Raw genomic sequence first — 19,996 nt, 5'->3', positions numbered from 1 at the left:
GTGGGAAAACCCCGAGATGACTCTGAGCCCCTGAACATTTCACGAGCAAGCACTAGCAAGGAGTCCTGAAACAGAGCTGGGAACGAAGTAATAGCAAAAAATAGATAACCTCCACTACTCTCAGAAAGAGAAGTGAGAAAGTAGCGGGTGCTGATCTTTCTTCATTGTGAGCTGGGGAGCAGGCTGCATTTTCAGAAGCACCATCCTATCTCTACTCCCAGGTAGCTGAGGGCATCCTTGGGGTTTCAGAAGAGAAGGTGGCTGCTGTGGTGGCTGGGATCACATCTCAGCCACTGCCCCGGCATCAGGTGTCTGCCAGCAAAGGAGCTTCCAGCAGCAATTCTCCTTCACGACCTATAGTACTACAAGAGAGTGAAAAAGGGAACCAAAACCTTTCAATAGGGAAGCCCTCATGAGAGCCCAGGTTTCAAGCTTGCCATTTGCTAACAGTCTCAGTTAAGCCGTTGAAGCTGTAGACATTTTTTTGCAATGGTCAATAGGGCAAAGCTCTTTAGTGTCTTAAATGGGAAGGAGGAGACCCCAGGTCAGTGCTCCTGCTGCTGTGGAGACTCAGATGACAGAGGCCTGAGCTGAAAGCTGCTAATCCTCATCTTGTGAGGAGCTCCCCACTGGATCTTGAACAGCTGGTTTCCACAAGGAATCACATTTGATGTGCCTGAAGACACACATCACACCACAGTGCATTTTCCCAGTTTGGTTACAGGTAGTTGAAAGGTTTTGTTATTTCTGTATTGTTTGTTCTCACAACTGATTTTTCTATCCCAAAAACATCACTGCCACATTTACCATCCTTGTTATGTGATTGATGATGCAGTCCTCCAGTCACAGCCTTCAGCTCATGGAAATTCTCATGTGTTGATGCAGCTGAATCGTTTCCTGGATGTGACACAAAGGTTCAAGTAATGCAACAGTACTGATCCTCCAGTGGCATGGCCAGTTTTGGCAGGGCTGTATCAGTGCATGCCTTGACCACACAATTCCTAACAGTCACATTCTTTGATCACACTTCTCAGATGCCTAAAGTAGGTTAGATTCCCAGCTGAAAACAAGGGCAATCAGCCTCAGCATTTTTACATTTTTCATTTAATTGGGTTTTTAGGTATCTTGGTTTTTTTGTGGCTGTTTTATGTGATGTGCTTCACGCACTTCACATGGAGGAACTGTTTGTCCGGTTCCTTCCTGGACTTTATTAACACCTTTTCCTGTCCTTTTTTCTTAGACTGTGGAGGATTTAACAACATTCCCACTACTAAATACGTGTCATCCTGATCTATATGCCTTTCTGTCCCAGTTGGCTCTAATTTTTAGTTTAAAAACTGTAACCTTTATTTTTAGTAACAGAAACCTTGCCCTATTTTAGTTTAGGTCAAACCATATTTTCCTGATGGCACCATCTGCACCAAACATTTCCTTTATTCTTAAGTGCACCTATAAAATTTTTCTATGCATCTGTTGTCAAGTTACACACTAAAACTGCAGGAATGTGGTAATATTTCAGAGGACATCACTTAGAGATCTCTAGAGCTCATAACAACCCAAATTTTGTCTTCAAAGTACTGTCTCCTACTCCTCTAAGTATCTTATTGGAGCATAACTGCACCAGTCATGAAAATTGCCTTAAAGCAGAGTCCAGTTGGCAGCCTATAGTTAGGGGTGCTCCCCAGGGGTCAGTACTGGGTACAATCTTGTTCAACTTATCATCCATGACCTGGATGAAGGGACAGACTGCAGCCTCAGCAAGTTTGTGATGGGAGGAGTGGCTGATACACCAGAGTGCTGTACTGTGAGTCTAAGAGACCTGGACAGGCTGGGTGGGTGGACAGAGATGAACCTAATGAAATTCAACAAAGGCAAATGTAGGGTCCTGCACCTGGGGAGGAATAACCCTGGGCACCAGCACAGGCTGGGGGCTCCCCTGCTAGAAAGCAGCTCTGTGGAGAAGGACTTGGGGGTTCTGGTGGACAAAAAGGTCTCCATGAGCCAGCAGTGTGTCCTGGGGGCAAGAATGTGTCCTAATGCTGTCCTGGGGTGCATTAGGAAAACCATTGCCAGCAGGTCCCGAGAGGTGATCCTGCCCCTCCTCTCAGCCCTGGGGAGGTCACATCTGCAGTGCTGTGTCCACGTGCAGACAACTCATGGCAGAGAAAAAGTAGGGTGTAAGGTGGTAATATATCGACTGCAGTAAACTATGTCCTATGGTATAGTAATGAATATACACTTTCTCCCATGGTAACTTGGAGCTGTTTTGCAGAAGTTCATCCAAGAGGGGTATGCAGCCTCCTCTGCCTGTATGAGTGTGATCAAGTACACAGAGTGGCTGATGAGATATGGATCCACACCTCTGCTTACATTGCAAGAATGTGTTTGTTTGCCCATATGCTTAAAAATAGCAGATCACAAGATATATGTAGTAGAAGTGATTTTGAGATACAAAGTGTTGGCAAATGGAATTCACAAAACTAGCTCTATTCAGTTGGAGCTAAATGGCAAGGTCATAAAAATTATAGATAAGGCACTAATTTTTAGTTCACAGGTTAATAAATACCACCCTTCAATGCACAGTGTCTTCAGTGGCATTTTTTCTCAAGACAGCAAGATTCCAGTAATGATTTGCATAGCAGCCAAAATAAAGATATATCAAGGCATTTTGCTAGCAATAAAGAGGAACTCAAATAATGCCAAAAAGAAGCTGTTCTAATGGATTTTGGAGACTGGCTTCCCCAACAAAACCAGCTGCAGAACATGTTTGGCTTCGGCCTGTGATTATTTCATAGGTAGCATTTATTATAATAATCTATCAGCATATATCTGACCATAGGGCAGTTACATACATCTCAAAGCAGAAAGAGTATGTTAGGCAAGGAGAGAATCCAGTTTCTTTCTTATGTATGCATTTAAGTTATTTAAGTGCAGAGAGGACTGGAGAAGAAGACCAAACCCTGAACACTTTGGCACTTGCAGTTGGGTTCAGCTGAAAAGCTGAATTTTGACTTGCTGTCTCACCTGCACTCGAGGATATTGACAGGAATTAAGCAGATGTGGTTTCAGGGTGCTATTCTTGTTGTAACTCTTTGCATTACCATGGTATCTCAAGTAGTCACAAAGAAACTGAAATAGAGGTGAAGCTCTTCTTAGAAATGTTTTTTTTCCTTTTTTCCCCATTTTATAATCTCTGCTTCTTGTATGTCACCAGTCATACCTCTAACTGGTATCAAATTACCAAGCTGAAGAGAAGTCAAGAAAAAAGTGTTAAGTCAGGGAGAAAGTAATAATTATGTTGGCTCTTTACTTCTCCATCTGTGCATGTACAACACTGCTTTTAAAACTAGGTCATATTTGCTCCTGTAGTTTGCTGTTTCTGAGGTTTCTGTTACCTGTGCACTGTGCCTTTGGGTACATGTGCTCCACAGTGCTCAAGCACTTGTGAATGCACATTGTGCCCTGTGCCAGCCACAAGCAACACAGCTGCAGGTATTGATGTTCAACATAAGCTGTGAGCTTTTGCAGAGAAGCTAATTTTCAGTTCTTTCAGCATGTGAACAGTGATTTTTGCACAAGCTTGGAAACAATGAGCTGGCTTCCACCTACCAAGAAAAGAGCTCCAAGGTGCTGTGCATACCACACACAGAGCTGCCTCAGACTGTGTTCCAAGCTGCATGAATACCAGACCTACAGGACTGCTCCTGCAATAAATGTATCCTGGTCATGCCATTGGGCCTCCATAGATGATATAATCATAATTAAAAGGGAGGATCAGCCAGGGTACCCCCTGACTGTAGCTTGAATATTATTGATTGTTGATGGCAGTGTTGAAAAATGAAGAAACTTTGTCTAGCAGAGAGCCACAACCACCTATAAGACCATGTATGTGAGCAACTGAACATCACTCCAGGAAAATACAGCTCATATATAGCTCAGTAGTCCAATTCAGAGTGCACATTCTGAGCTGTGACAACACATAGGAAAATAAACTGGGCCAAGGAAACAATTGTGATAGTGCAACATCTTTTGTACTGGAGATGGAGATGAGGTGAGCCCCAACCACCAGCCCCTTCAGGCCAAGCTGGAAAGGAAGCATTGTCCAAAGTGCTAGGGAATGAACTCATGTTTCCCACTGCCTTGGGCTGCATACATTGTGATCTCCTGGTCCTTTGTCAGCCCAGGCACACTTCTCCTCTTGAAATATATGCAGTCAGCTATTTTCAGTGGGTGTGGACAGGAGGTACAGGGGAATCACTGGACACAATATCAACTCCAGTCATATGAAAGAGCCTCCAGCAGTCCATTTTTTAATCAAAGCCTTCCAGTAAGAGATACAGTTTGACAGGAAGCAAGGCCCATTCTTTCTGTATATCTACCTCCTCTTGCCTTTTCAGGAGCAGAGAATAAGATATGCAAGAAAGCTGCACAGTGCACATCAGTTTAGCTCCTACAGAGCCCCTGGTCTCATATTTTTCAGCCAAGACTGTTTTCACTAGCGCAGCGCTGATGTGAGAATTACTTCAAACTGACATGAGAGCCAGGAGAATGCCCAGTCTGCAAGAGTTCACTGCCAGAGCATTGCAGAAGGCACCTGGGGAGAGAGCAGAGAGGTCATTCTGGTATGGCCTGTCAGTAAATGTTTACTTATATGTGCTGAGCAAGAACTGCAACAGGACCAACAGAAAACAAAATAATTCTTATTCTGAGTCCTCATGATCATGTAAAACTGACTGTAGGTTTTGACACACAGGTGGAAGGAAACAGATACAGGTAAAATGATGCATTTGATCCTATTCTGTGCCAGCTCATTTTTACAGAGAAGCTGACCTGGTCATTTTAAAGTAGCAGCTGAGTGGTCCAAGTGTAAAAGGGGTCAATTCTGTTTTAGTGAACTAGTTCAGATTTTGACAGAATCCAGGCATTCATGGGCCTCCAGGAAATCAGGATCTGAATCAACAGGATGTTTAAAACAGGCTGGAATCAGCTTCAAACACCTGCATCTACTGTGGAAGTGACTACGTATGTGAATGTTGCAGTCACTGGAGATCCGCCCAGTACAGTACACACTTTCCAACTCACCCTGAAATAGGTACTTAGATTTCTATGGATGGCAAATCCATAGCTGTAGCAAAGACCAGGCAGGAAAAGTACCAACTATACCCAAATCCTGCCACTTACTACTACTACTGTGGAAAGAGTTTTGCATATTCATACAGATCTTTCTTAATAGGAGGAACAAAAATTCATCCTGTATTTTTACAAGTCACCAGTTGTTATGGATCACAGACTTTTTGGGACATGTCTGTTTGTCTAGGAAGTAGAAAGACATTTTGAATGTTGTGAGAACAACTAGTGGAGGCAGTGGAAGAAGGCCCATCTGAAGAGTTACATGCTCAGCCAAGTTATTTGATACACCCCTAACAATACTGCTTCCAATTTCTGGCCCCAGTACATTATACAGATGTTTGAATTACCCTACATTCTTTGCTCAAAACATTTCCCAAATATCATACCAAATTATCCTTTCAGGTACGTATGCAAAACTTGGTGGCCTGTCCTGTTTATGGGATCCATCATGAGCTAAATTGATTGTCATAGTCTTAGCGCGAGTATGAGGAAAAAACAACGTCTGAGGCTCTTTCTTTTTTTTTTCTATTTTTTTTTTTTAATCTTTTCTTTTTTTTTAATCTCTAAAGATAATCTTTAAGAGCACGCAGGCAGCTTTACCTCAATTCCTTTGTGGACTGAACAGGAGAGGAAACACTTGAACAGAGCTTCACAGAACTGAGAGATGAAAAGATAGAAAGTAGAGATTTCAAATAGAATATATATACACACACATATGTTTATATGTATGTATATGTATATATATTTGTTTGCTGTAAAATGCCAGTTGGACCATACAGATTCAGTGTAAGACCATCAAGTTTTCTGAAGATTGAGGGACTCTCTCTCAGGAATCATTGTCTACCTCAAATGCCTTGTGCCAATAAACTGTTGAAATCTTTTCCTGGAATTTGAGGTCAGAAAGGAAATGATCGATTACACTTTTTCCTCTGACTCTTGCAACAGCTATATGAGGCAATTACTTGTAGAGGGAAGTAGTTGCTGACCAAAAGCCATTGTCACTCAATCCTGGACACAGAAAATATTTAAAAATTTAAAGTTATAAAGGAAATCAGTTCATGTGTTATTTAAATTTCAGCTAGATCTGACTCTTCCTGTGGTCAAAGTCCTATAAAAACATATGTCTTCAACACCTTGCCATAAGTCAAGGCCAAGGTACCTGCAGGAGGGCCCTCTGGCACAAGATAACTCCACACTATGCAGGATGTCTGCCAGAGCAGATAAAAGGAGGTTCACAAGCAGGTTGTTCATGGCTGTGCACAATCTGACAAACACTGTGGTCTGTTTAAGTGAAGGTTGCCTGCCAGGAATCAGCAGTTTCAGGAACTGCTTTCATGGCTCTTCCTCGCCATGCAAGACAGCATTGTTTCACCCAGAGGCAAGTTACCTTGTGCTGTTGTGAAATATGAGTGTGCATATGGGCAGTGATCACAGAGGACTCTAGGTCCTATAGAATGAATTCCAGAGCTGTTCTGATGACCTCTTCTGTTGCATTAGCTTTGCTAGTCCTTTTTAAAATATCAGTCTTCCAAAAATTAAACTTACAAAGTCTGATTATGTAGGAAAGCCAACATATATATAATATTAGCGCCTAAATTGGAATCTCTTTAAATCCAGTTTAGGATGCTTACTCTGACTGAAATTTAAACCAGCCTACAAAATCTATCAGTGGAGTTACACAACTTGGGTTTCAACTGACCTAAGGCTTTGCTCATAGTATTTTTATAAGCTGACTTGCGCACTGATAAAGAAAACTGCAAACTGCTTTATTTTGTAATCTAACTAGCATTTGAACTGTAAAATCATACTTAAGATTCTGAGAGGTTTTTGTCAATACTGACCCACAGAGTTACTATTCCAAGAACCTGACTACTGCAGAAATAACCCTTTTAAAGCCCACATTGATGAATTTTGCTCTGAACTGTCTCATTGACATGGATGACAGTGGCTGTGTTTATGCAAATCTTGCCTAAATTAGAGTGAATGTTGCTAACACCAGCACAGAATCCTGAGTTTGCTGACTTATGGCTAGAAAGGTGAAGATTCAAGTGAACCAAAATTCAACTATCAGCAAAACTGTGTAGTCCAGAGCAGACACAGGAAATTTGAAAGCTGATATGTACATTTAATTTTACTACTTAGCTAGTTCTGAAGATTTGGTGCGTTATTTGCTTGTGGAGTTTCTTTTCCTCTCATCTCTATATTTAAATTTCACAGTAAGAATTTTTTGGTTCAATCTTGGAAACTGCCCACTTGCACTCTGTCAAGCTGGAGAACAGAAGCACTCACTAGTAGGCAGAAATGACAGGATTATTTTTTCTCACTTTTGAATAAAGTTGTTTTTCTATAGTTTGATACAGGTAACAAGCTCTAACAGGTATGCACCACTCCACTACATGAAAGCTGGTCATGCTCCTGTATTTTCTTGCTGAAAAAATAGAGGGTTTTTTACCTCTCAATGTGAAATCCTTGTGGAGAGCAGACATTATTGTTTTACCTTGCCCTGACTGTTTGAGGTCAGAGCTATAACCACCATAGGGTTTACTTTGACTGTGTTTACTAAGATAAGGACTGAAGTTTGTCTCTGCAAGAGTTTTTGATTAATATAATGATTATAGTGTATGGTTTTCATTGTAAAAAATATGTCAGCTTTTTCAGTGAAGGTATATATATTGTTTATTTATGTCCTTTATCTGAGTGATCTTTGGTGAAAAACAAGAAATAAAGAACAGTTGTATTTTTATAAAGCTAAATGGCATGGCAGGTCAGGAATATCACAGCTAGTTAGATGCTTTCAGTTTTGTTCTCTTTGCTCAGTAATACTTGCATACAGAAATGCACAGAGGCTAGAAGTCTCATTTCCCAAATGTATTTCTTCTTAAAAGAAGGTAAGCTAAAACATCAAATAATGCCTTTGTTATAACATAACTACAGGCTTGGCAATGGTTTCTGACCTTTGTAATAATGATACTCAGAGCAAAATAGGGAAAAAAATCAGCTGAAAGAACAAGGAAGCCCAAATACGAAGAATTTTCTTAGAAGACGTAGGTTCATATCTTCACTGAGTGAACCAAACTCTTGGCTTTAAGAGATGTAGATATGTAACCCCGCAAGTTAAAATTTGCATGTAAGTTTATCGCAGGGGTGAGAAAGAACCATCAAGACAAAACCTGCAGCCTCTTTCCGTAAGGCCCACGTTCAGTTTAGGAAACACACAATCAGAGGTGGAGTCATTTACATTCCTCAGTTTGGTGAACTTGAACATTTGCAGAAGTGACTCTCTGAATCGCATGAATGATGCTTTAGGAACAGTACTTGAGATGTGTTACAAAAGGGCACTTTTTCTTCTTGTTCCTCATATTAAAACCCCTTACTCTAGCTAAATATCAAACTGTTTGTCATTTTCCCATAGTTCAAGATTACTGGCTCTTGGCTTCTTGCCTTCCTAACTCCTTCTTCTCCTCACACTCAGTCTACAATAGAAGTTAAGCATTTGTTTTATGTGCTTGTATTTGCTTCTGTCATCTCAGTAGTAATTCAGACAGTCCAGGAGGGGTTAAATACCCAGCAGAAACACTCAGCACTGCAAATCCCTAATTTTTCTCCAGTTTTATCTACAATCAAGGTAGGCATAAATTATCCTAACCCTTTAGCTCTTGTTACTGCCTTGTAATAGTATTAAACAGAGTAAGTAAAAAATAATGTAAAATAAAAATATTCTTAAAAGCAGTCTTCTAAGAAAAAACAAAATACATTCTTCAGCTACACTTGTATTGATGAAAAATTATTCATAGGATTTTTAAAGTGCTTACAATAAAAGCTGTGCTTTCACTTTGCTTCATTCTAAATCTATTTGCAATTGAGTTGAAATTGCATTTCAGCTTGTTTTTCCAGTAATCTGAAACGTGCCATCCTACACTCTTCAACTAGAAGGGCATCTTTCAAAAAGTGTAATAATATCAAAGAATTTATGAAATAAGAACTTTTTTACCCCATGCAGTAGTGCTTTGACAGGTAGGGAACCAAAAATTATGAAACACAATAGGTTTTGAAAAGCTTTCTGCTGCATGATATATTTTAAGATGTATTTTTCCATCTCAAATCTCAAAACAAATCTCAAAAGTTTTTATAAATTGGCAATTCCCATTTTGATTTTACTCACAGGCTTTTCAGTCTTTTTCACAAGTGCACTTGACATTGACAACAGGAAGATAATAGATGTAAGAGGGAAAACACATCAGCTTGATTTAGCAGTTCTCTAAAAGTAGAGCCATCTCTACCGTTACTCTTCCCTAGCAAAGAAATAACACAGAAATCTTGTGATTTTTTACTGTTTGATTTTCAGTACACTCTTTAATGTTTTATTTATCACCTTTTGTCAATTGAAGGGAAAGAAATCAATATTCCTGTCAAAAAACCATTAAGCAGCCATCACCTTACCTTATGGTTACAGCTTGGATGAAAACCTGATGCCACTGAATTTCCAAGTGAGTTATCAGTGCAGAGTGCCATGAGCCAGTGAGTACAAAAAGTAGCAAAAAAAATCCTACATGGATTCAGTATTACTCCAGAGGCTGTAGGTGCTTAGTACTTAATATGATATTAATATACATCCATCCACTGAATGTTTCAGAAATAAGGCAAGCAGAGAAGCTTAACATTTCTCCTTCTATGACAGAAGCTTGAGGACTGATGTAAATGCCAGTAAGACTGAATCATGTCAGTTGAAGAATCCTTACTGAGTTTTTGTTTCAGTCTATCTGTATGTCCATTGGTCTGTTGTATTTTAAATACAGCTCACCCAAAAATAAAGAAAAACCATGTATTTCTAACTGGGAAATTTATGTAACAGAACTATATCTTCACAGATTATGCTTATGAAACCATATCTTAGGGTGGATGTTTTAAAATCCATGCAAGCTTCACTGATTCTAATTGTGTTGGAAAACTGAAATTGAAAGGAAACAACTCATAAAATGTAAGAGGACTCTAATTCTAAACCTCTAAAGAGAGATTCTTTTCTGTCTTGATGTATTACATTTTCAAATTAAACCACAAGAGACAGACAGAGACTGCGGGCACAGTGAGGGAGGGACAAAGTTACCCTGAACAAGATGAAAATGTAAACACAGCATTAACTAAACCCCAGCAGATGCAATAATTGGAGCAGTAAAGCACATTGAAAAGGTAGATTGTGGTTCCAGCCACTTAAGTGGGTGTTGCAGTTTCACTCCAGGCAGTAGCTAAGCCCCACACAGTCGCTTGCTCCCCACTAGGCAGGACTGGGGAAAGATCTGAAAGGGGAAAACAAAGAAAACTCATGGGTTGAGCTAAAGACAAGTAATAGGGAAAACAAAAGCTGTGCACACAAGCAAAGAAAGCAAAACAAGGAATTAATTTGCTATTTTCCATGGGCAGGCAGGTGTTCAGCCATCTCCAGGAAAGCAGGTCCCCATCACATGAAAGGGTTACTTGGGAAGACAAACACCATCACTCCAAATGGTCCCCCCTTCCTCCTTCTTCCCTCTACTTTGTATACTGGTAATGATGTAGCAAAGTATGGAATATCCCTTTGGTCCTTTTGGGTCACCTGTCTGTCTGTCTGTCTGTGTCTCCTCCCAGGTTTTTGTGTATCCCCAACTTCCTTGCCCGTGTGGCATTACAAAAAGCAGTGTAATGACTCTGTGTAAGCCCTGCTCAGCAATAACAAAAATATCTCTCTGTGTTCAGCACAAATCTAAAACACAGTCTCATACGAGCCACTGTGAAGAAAACTAACCCTATCCCAGCCAAACCCACACACCTGGGCATTTAAAAAGCAAATCATTACCAGTAAGGGTGAATCAGAGCAGGAGTTTCTTCTAGTCCAGGCCTTCCTGACAAGGAATTCAGTATTAGTATTAGAGTCTGAGAGAATCTGGTAAAAAAAAAGACAAAATTGGGAGGAGGATTCTCAGTACTCCGCATTTCCCCAGGAGGCTATATGCCCTCAAGAATGACACGCAACATAGTCTTATGTGTTTTTGCATGCCCTCTTCTCCCCTGAAGAAGACTCTAAAGGAGCCACCACATCATTCTTCTTTTGCTCATTGTGATGGACATCTCTATTACTGAAAACCATGTCAAGGAGACCGACCCTTTTTGGAGAGCTCTTCCAGACACCTAACTACAAAGTCTGGTGTCTTTCATCTCCAATTCAAGAAGTGCCTACATTTGGAGGCACATTTTACCAATAGTAATGTTCCATGAGTGCATAAAATTTGCCTTTAGCCATGCCATGAATGCTAACACTGTTTTGCGTTCGTCAGCACATATGTGTGCATTTTTATCTAATTCTTATCAAGATGTACTCTCAGAAAAAACAAGTATAGAAGAAAGTACATTTGAGATTAACACAAACCAAAATGTGATACATATTTGATAGCTTTATGACCAGTGTGACAGATTTAATGAAAATTTTCACCTATACTCCTACCACCTATAGGTACCTACCAAGTACCTATAATTTCCATAGAAATAGTATCTAGGGGCCTGTGATAGCAAATATCTTTCACTTGCAAAGGTATATTATTAGAGCTCTGTGGATACTCTGATATAGACAACAATCTTCTGTTTGTTTTGAGAAGCACAGAGTTGTTAGGCACAAAGGGGTGCTACTTGAGAAGGATTTTTGAGGCAATATACTTCATGAGTAAGTATTTGATATGGTAAGTCACAGACAGAAGATTAGTTCAAATGGAGTATTAAGGCTTTTTTTCCAAGAGTTATGTGACAGTGACTGCTTTTTCAAGTTATCCTGAAAAATGAAGAATTCATTTAATTCTTCTTATATCTCCCCTGACAAGAACTGAAGTTCATATCAATGGTTTTGGCTCAAAGGGCTTTTTGAAATTGTGCCCATCTGATGATCACAACTTGAAACATGCTTGCTCTCTCTCATGTGCATGATATATGTACATCTCTGACTTCTTTGCAATTCCTATTTTCTTGTTCCTCTTTCTAGGCTTCCAACAACTCAGCTGGAAGCAACATTAGTCAATATCACTTGCTTGATACTGACTCTCATCACTTCTGAATAGTTTTAGCTGACATTCGAAGCACTATGTCAAATAGATCAGATCAAGAAAGAACCTCAATAAGCCCCCACCAAGCTGCTTGCTTCTGTACCTCTACCTTTCTCTGGATCTGCACTCAGGTTTTTCTGAGTTGATTATCTCTTTACTGCACTGCAGCCTCCAGTAGAGACTTCACATTTGCCAGGTCTCAGGAACCATCAATGGTTTTGTTGTTAAAAACAAGTTTCTGAGTCAGAGCTTCTCTCAGAAAGCACAGTTTTGTCAGAATGGTTATGTCCAGCTCTAGAGGTTCCCAGCACCGTGGGCTGGGCTCTTTGAGGGACTGACCAGTTACAGTGCTCATGACCACACAAATTAAAGGACTTTTTAAACTAGATATGAGATTAAGTGACACCAACTAAAACCTATGCTTTTTTAATCTAACTTTCTACCCCAGGGCTGTCTTGCAACAAGGCGCTTGGAATAAATGGTGCAGGTGATGAGAGTCCACAAGCAGGAGTGTGCCTGAAACCACTCTCTGCCTATTACTACACAGCAGAGATGTGCTCACAGTTATTGGCTGACTTAGCTTAGCACTTCTTCAGTGCTTATTGTCACTCTTCACAGAACCTACTCTAGATCCGTTCTCCGCCTTTCTGGGAAATTGTTGCCATTTCTTGACTTTTTCAACCCCGTACTTTAATGAAACTGCCTCCCTGTACTTGCAGCTTAACAAAAGGAAGCACACATGTAGCACATTGAGGCGTGGGTTCTTGCCTGCAGCTGCTGAATGCTACTACACTGCTTAAAATAAATAGGGTAAACCATGAGCTATTTCATCTGACAAGAAAGATCTATGTAAGACAAACAGTGAAAGCATGGCTGTGCTCTGCAGACTGCAAAACTGAAACTAATTTTGCAGAATTACAGATGATGCAAATACGACAGCTGCGAACAGAACATTTTAAAATAACTTATATTTTGCAGAAACTGAAGCTCAATAGCTTTTCTTCTTGGTAGAAGAGGGCTTCTCCAGCCTGTAAACCAGTCCAAGCAACTGCAATCTCTCCCCAGTTCTCATGTTTTTTTCCTTATATTCTGTTTATATTATAAATATAACGAGTAATTGAATGCATGTTTTCCTTCCCCTACGTTGAAAACAAATGAAAAAAAAATTAAAATCCAGCCCTTACTTGAAATGGATCACTATTTATTTGGGGGGACAAAGTCAGAAGATACTGTGCATTACAGAAATCAAGATCATGACATCTAGAATAGACACAATGGCTTTAACTCATGGAGACTATGTGGAGTAGTGTTCTCATGCAGACATCAATTTAATTTCAACTTGTGATATGTGATTTCTTTATGTTACAGTTACATAGGAGATGTGACAACAAATAGACTGCAGAGCAATCTGGATGGGAGGGATTGATGGGCCAAGGTCAATGGTGTAAGGCTCGATAAGGCAAAATGCCAAGTCCTGCACTTGAGTCACAAGAACCTCAGGCCGCACTGCAAGCTGAGGGTAGAGTGGCTGGGAAGCTGCCCAGTGGAAAAGAACCCAGGGGTGCTGGTTAACAACTGCTGAACCTGAGCCAGCATGTGCCCAAGTGGCCAAGAAGGCCAATGGCATCCTGGCCTGTACCAAAAACAGTAGGGCCAGCAGGACCAAAGCTGTGATTGTTCCCCTGTACTCAGTACTGATGAGACCACATTTCAAGTGCTGTGCTCAATTCTGTGCCCCTCACTACAAGAAAGAGCTGCTGGAATGCATATCCAGGGAAGGGCAAAGGAGCTGGCGAAGGGTCTGAAGCACAAGTGTTATGAGAAGCAGCTGAGGGAGTTGGGGCTGTTAAGCCTGGAGAAAAGGAGGCTCAGGGGAGACCTCTGTAAGCACCTGAAAGGAGGCTGTAGCTAGGTGGGGGTCAGCCTCCTCTCCCAGGCAACCAGTGACAGGGCAAGAAGAAATGGCCTAAGATGCACCAGAGAAAGTTCAGATTGGACATCAGGAAGAATTTCTTCACTGAGAGGATAGTTAAGCGTTGGAACAGGGTGCAGGGAGTAGTGGAGTCACCATCCCTGGAAATATTCAATAAAAATCTGCACATGGCATTAGTGCTATGATTTAATTGACACGGTGGTGTTTGGTCAAATGTTGCAATCCATTATCTTGGATGTCTTTTCCAGCCTTAATAATTCTATTATTCTATGATTCTAAGTATCAGAAAGCCATATAGCAGGGAAAAAGTAGCTGTTCCAAGATGATTAATAGAGAATTTATGTTCTTAATTTCTGTTTTGACATATTGCTTTTCTCACTTGACATTTCTCCTCTAGGTTTTCAAGCCAAGTGTTCATGATATGATCCAGCTGGCTTACAGGCATCAACAACCCACTTGGGAATAATGGTTAAAAACGTATCCCACCTGGATGCTTTGACGCTGGCAATGCTCCAGAATGAAACTGTCTCCATCACCCTCCCAATTGTGTATACAGTGGTGGCTCTTATCAGCATCCCTGGCAATTTGTTCTCCCTTTGGGTGCTCTGCTGGCACATCAAACCCAAAACACCTTCTGTTATCTTCATGATCAACTTAAGCATCACAGACCTTATGCTGGCCAGCTGTTTTCCCTTCCAGATTTCTTATCACATCCAAAGAAATCACTGGAAATTTGGTAAGACCCTTTGCAGCCTTGTGACAGTGATGTTCTACTCCAACATGTATTCTTCCATACTGACCGTGACCTTTATCAGCATGGAGCGGTACATGGGTGTGGTACACCCCATGAAGTTGATCAAGTGGAGAAGAAAAAGATACGCCTTGGCTGCCTGCCTAGCTATGTGGATTTGCTTGCTACTAGCCTTCTACCCACTAGAAACTACAGATCTGACCTACGAAGTGAAAGAATTAGGAATTATAACCTGTTTTGATGTCCTAAAATGGGATATGCTGCCCAGCTTTGCAGCTTGGGTAGCCTTTCTCCTCACATTGTTCGTCATGCTCTTCCTGATCCCTTTTGTTATAACAGTTGGATGCTACATTGGTATCATTAGGAAGCTCATTCAGACATCAAGCAGATATGGTAATAGGCAGAAGACTAGATCCATATACCTGGCAACAATTGTCCTTCTGTGCTTCATCACTTGCTTCGCCCCCAATAACTTTATCCTACTTGCGCATATGATCATCCGCCTATTTTACAACAGCAGTTTGTATCCTGCCTACAAGCTCAGCTTGTGCCTCAGTTGCTTCAATAACTGCATAGATCCCTTCATTTATTATTTTGCATCAAAAGAATTTTACCAGAAATTCATGCAAGTGTTTCGCCCTAGGGTACTGCTCAGTGACAGCTTGGAAAACAGAAGGGAAAGTGTATTCTCTGGTAGGACCATGTCAGCCAGATCGATGTCAAGTGGGCCTATGGATGGGTTAGAGGGAGTAAAGGTCAATTTGCAAAGGCAGGAAAGTGTTTTTTAGCTTTAGATATTCCCAGAAGAAAAACACCTGTGAAGCTCATGGGTAGACACAGAAAACACTTCATTTTAAATGGCCACGCTCAAAATACCTTGCTCCATTGACAGAACCCAAGCCACACTTATATTGTACTTCAGCATTTTGTGGTTAGAAATGGAAGTGCTAAAGTGCTAATAGAACTGAGTTTATTCAAGAAGGCACTGAAGCAACCCCAGCAGGGTTAGCCTGGGAGTAGCCTTGCTGCATAAGACCAAGGGATAGGTGCAGAACAAAAGTTACTCTCAGGTTGTATCGCAGTTAACCAAAGACTTGTTCTTACTGAATGTGAAATATTACTGTACATTAATTAAAGCATACACTGAAGCTGGTTTGGGAGTAAGGGAGTTGATTTTCTAAGCAATATACTAAGCTTTTGTTTTGTTTTTTTATTATATTTCCTTCTCTCTTGTTGTATTTTTATAAAAGAATGAATAAAAGTAGCATGACATTTTACCATTAATGCGTAATGCACAGCCACTGTGAATTCACCACAACACTTACCTAACTGCCTATCAGAGTCAAACTACACTGACACTTGAAAAGGTTAGATTGACTCATATTTATTTCAATTTTATATAGCAAAATATCTCATACAATGAAAGGAAAGCTACAACAAACATTTGCAAATACTTCACCATTTCTTGAAGTTATTAATTTCTCAGGACTGTGGGGAGCAGTTTTTTTTAAGGAAACAGACTTTCCCACATTAACATATTATAGTACCAATGCTGCTTGTATGTGGTTGGTATCAACAAGTAATTTTCATTAACTCACTCTAGGCTACACGTGGAAGAACCATCCCCCCCAGCTGAGAATTTAGCTTTACACAGTGCCCAGGGAGTGAGTTTTTCTTCCTTACAGAGATGGTGTGGACATAAATCAGATTTTCAGCTGGATAAATGAAAATTCAACCACAGACTGGAGAGTGATTCTATGCCAGCAGAAACCTGCTGAAAATTTGTCCCTATGGCCAGATATCAGAAACGAACTTATTTCAGGCAGGCAAACAGAAAGAAGAGAAAAAGGAAAATAAGGCTTGAGAATGGGAGCTGTACCAAACATCCTGGAAATAATTTATGGCAGGTGAATTGTACAGTCCTGTGTTTGGAACCTATCTCAGAAACATCCTTCTACAGCTTGTTTGCATACACTGTGACATGTTTAATTCCTCTCATCTCAACAACTGCCTGTGTGCTTGGAAAGACAACTGCTACAGAACATGCACTGGGGACAGACAAAAAGCTTTTCCTGTAGTGTTTACAGCTTTTTACCTACATTTGTCTCTCACTGACAGAAGAGAGCCACAAACCACTTGAGAACACCAGTCAAGCTCCCCTCACTAGCAAGACAAACCTACACTGTATTTTTTCTGCACTGTAACTCCATCCATCACTGAGGAGGAGGCTGTCTGCAGCATTGTGGATAGTTGACTCAGACCTTACATGCTGCACTGATTCCTGAGCTCTTGTGCCTAAGTAATAGGCAACACCCAAGGCCCTTAAAATCTGCCATTTTTCTTTGTGTATCTCATGGATAAAAAACCAATTTTCTACCACTAATCACAATGAATTTCTTCACAATAGAGGGTCGAAAACCACAAAATACACTGTGAGATGTTTGAATCTCCTATCTTCTGCTAAAGTATTGTCAGTTTTTGGAGCAGAATAAATGTGAGTGGACCTAGAACTACCATTCACAAGCCAATGAGAACATTGAATGTTTTCTGGTATTTCACAATGTTAGTTTTAATTGATCTGCACTTTTTCTGCATACAAGGCCAACCTTGGAGATATGTAAGCCACCTAAAGTCTCCCATCAATTTGCCTGGAAGCTACCCTTCACTATTTACTTTCATATGATAGCAGCTTTCTCATTATCTCAATTATTTAACTGTTTCCCACATTTTGTTGTGGCAGAAATTTTTTTGAAGTTTATACTGAAATCTCTTCCCTTTTTTTTAACATGGAAATATTTTTACAATGAAACTCTTTACTTCTCCTACTACTAATGCACACTTTCACTCTGTTTTACCTTGAACATGGTCCTCAAGTGCACAGCCCCTTCTCAAATATGCTGCAAAGTGCCTGAACTGTAACTGACAAAACAGAGCCAAAAGGGCAGAAAACTTGCACTTTGACCATCACCTGCTGTATTTTGAAAAATAGTGGATTGCTTCTTTTGCAAGAGAGAAAAGATGCTCACAACTGACTGAAAATGTTCTTTCCAGCCTCATGCAACTCTTCAAAATGCTTCATCTCTCTCCTGGCAATGTTTGAAAAGGAACAGGAAGGATGCCTTGTTCAAGTACACTTCATGCCATTTCACTAACTAGACTCTAGTTAGCTCAGACTCCTGTTTGGGTCAGCGGGATTGTTCCTTGAGAAAGGAACAAAAATGAACCCAGCCACTGCAATCCTTTGAGTCTGATGGTATGTACTGTGAAGCCTTGGAGGGTTTTTATTAAAGAGGAAGAGAATAAATTATTTTTAGAAGTGGTCCATCACACTGTTCTTTGATCCTGGAAACATATTCTTCTGGGGCATCATAAGAATAATGACTTCTAACCTCCTTGATCAGTGGGTGTGAGTTGATATCCATATATGTAAGCATATAAATATATAAACATAAATGTACATTGCAATTTGTGAGGTTATTGAGAAGTTCATGTCCATATTGCCTTCTGTTTGGCGAATATAGGCCCTGGGCAACTTGCTTACTTGTAAGCATTACTCTGTGTTTATTGTAATTTTACTGAAAAGACAAGAATGTAAATGCTTCTGTTTGTTTTCAGGGTTGGGAAGGGAGTTTGTGTTTGGTTTTGTTTTTGTAATTATTGTATAGAAATTTAATCTATGAATATGCTTTAATTTTTTTTATATATAATGATAGTAATAAAAGAAAAATAAAAAGCCCATGTTTCAAGATTCATTCCCTTGTTTTTACCTGCCATGTGTGAAAAACTTCCAAACATAGAAGAGGGCAAGGAATTCAAGTTATGAAATAAAATTAATCTGCTTCTCGTTGTTGTGGATTTTTTAGATTTCTCTATAGTATTAAGTCTCTTATTTTTCCCATGCATTTTGAAGATTGAGGGTTTTCTTCTTTGCATATCCATTCATTTTTTTTCCTTTTACTTCAGTATAAATATATGTGTGTATATATATATATATATATATATATATATATATATATATATATAAAGTTGGCATTGGCATTGTCATAACCCCTTCACACAACTTTTAAAAGTAGAAATACTTTAATGAAATGTTGTGAAGTGTTGGCTAACTTGAATCCTTCTCCTTGCCCAATAGGTGCACCAATACATCTATTCTTTTAATTTCTATGCATTTCTGAAGGAGCCTAGCAGTCAGAGCCTGTCCCACCCCCAGCCTGGAGCAGGGCATTGGGGGAAGCTGGGCAGGGACAGTCAGGGTCAGTAGTCATGGAATCATTGAACCATCTCAAGTTGGAAGGGACCCACAAGGATCATTGAGTCCAATTCCTGGCCCTACACAGCGCCATTCCCAAGAGTCATACTATGTGCCCAGGAGTGCTGTCCAAATGCTTCTTGAACTCGGTCAGGCTGGTGTTGCAACCACTTCCCTGGGGAGCTGTTCCAGTGCTCAACCACCCTCTGGGTGAAAAACCTTTATCTAATATGCAACCTAGACCTCCCCTGACACAATTTCAAGCCATTCCACCGGGCCCTATTCTTGGTCGTCAGAGAGAAGAGATCAGTGCTTCCCCTCCTTTACTCCTCTCAAGGAAGTTGTAGACTGGAAGGAGGTCTCCCCTGAGTCTACTCTTCTCTGGGCTGAACTGAATAAGTGACCTCAGCCACTCCTCCTGCAGCTTCCCCTCTTCCCCGCTTCCCCATCTTTTTAGCCCTCCTTTGGATGTTCTCTAAGAACTTCAAGTCTCTCACATTGTGACACTCAGGACATAAGGTAAGACCACAGCAGCACAGAGAAAAGCAGGACAATCACCTCCCTCAACAGGCTGGTGATGCTGTGCTTTGATAAACATTCCCTAGGCTGATTGTGTTCCATTTTGGGTTCAGCATCTGTCTGGCTACATATATGCTGATACATGAGAGGGCCAGAGATCATTCCGAATTCAACTCGTCACTTTTTGTCCTTTTTTCCAGTTCAAAGTGTTTAAAATAACCTGAAGTCTACATTGATACCAACCAGAGTATTGCTCCTCTAAAGTGATGCTTAGGGTATATGCAACACACCCAAAAGTAGGAGGGATAGCACAAATGTTTGGAAAATCAGGGTTGGCAAGTGTGAAG

At 40.4% G+C, this 19,996-nt stretch overlaps 1 protein-coding gene and 1 pseudogene across 3 annotated transcripts in view; both read left to right on the top strand.

Moving 5' to 3' along the window:
- LOC146444509 (uncharacterized) overlaps positions 1-14,518 on the top strand; it is a 41,383-nt pseudogene extending 26,865 nt beyond the window's left edge.
- P2RY8 (P2Y receptor family member 8) overlaps positions 1-18,722 on the top strand; it is a 34,684-nt gene extending 15,962 nt beyond the window's left edge. For all 3 annotated transcript variants that reach the window (XM_085056269.1, XM_085056260.1, XM_085056278.1), the window contains one exon: positions 14,525-18,722. In XM_085056269.1, the coding sequence (XP_084912395.1) occupies positions 14,593-15,666 (1,074 nt within the window). In that variant the 5' untranslated portion in view covers positions 14,525-14,592 and the 3' untranslated portion in view covers positions 15,667-18,722. The remainder of the gene's footprint in view (positions 1-14,524) is intronic.
- The last annotated feature ends 1,274 nt before the right edge of the window (positions 18,723-19,996 follow it).

The sequence above is a fragment of the Lichenostomus cassidix genome, chromosome 1 (genome assembly GCF_008360975.1).
Source record: "Lichenostomus cassidix isolate B80296 chromosome 1, HeHo_3.0, whole genome shotgun sequence".
Taxonomy (NCBI): Eukaryota; Metazoa; Chordata; class Aves; order Passeriformes; family Meliphagidae; genus Lichenostomus; species Lichenostomus cassidix.
The sequence above is the reverse complement of the archived record's forward strand: the minus strand, read 5'-3'. Positions and strand labels throughout refer to the sequence as shown.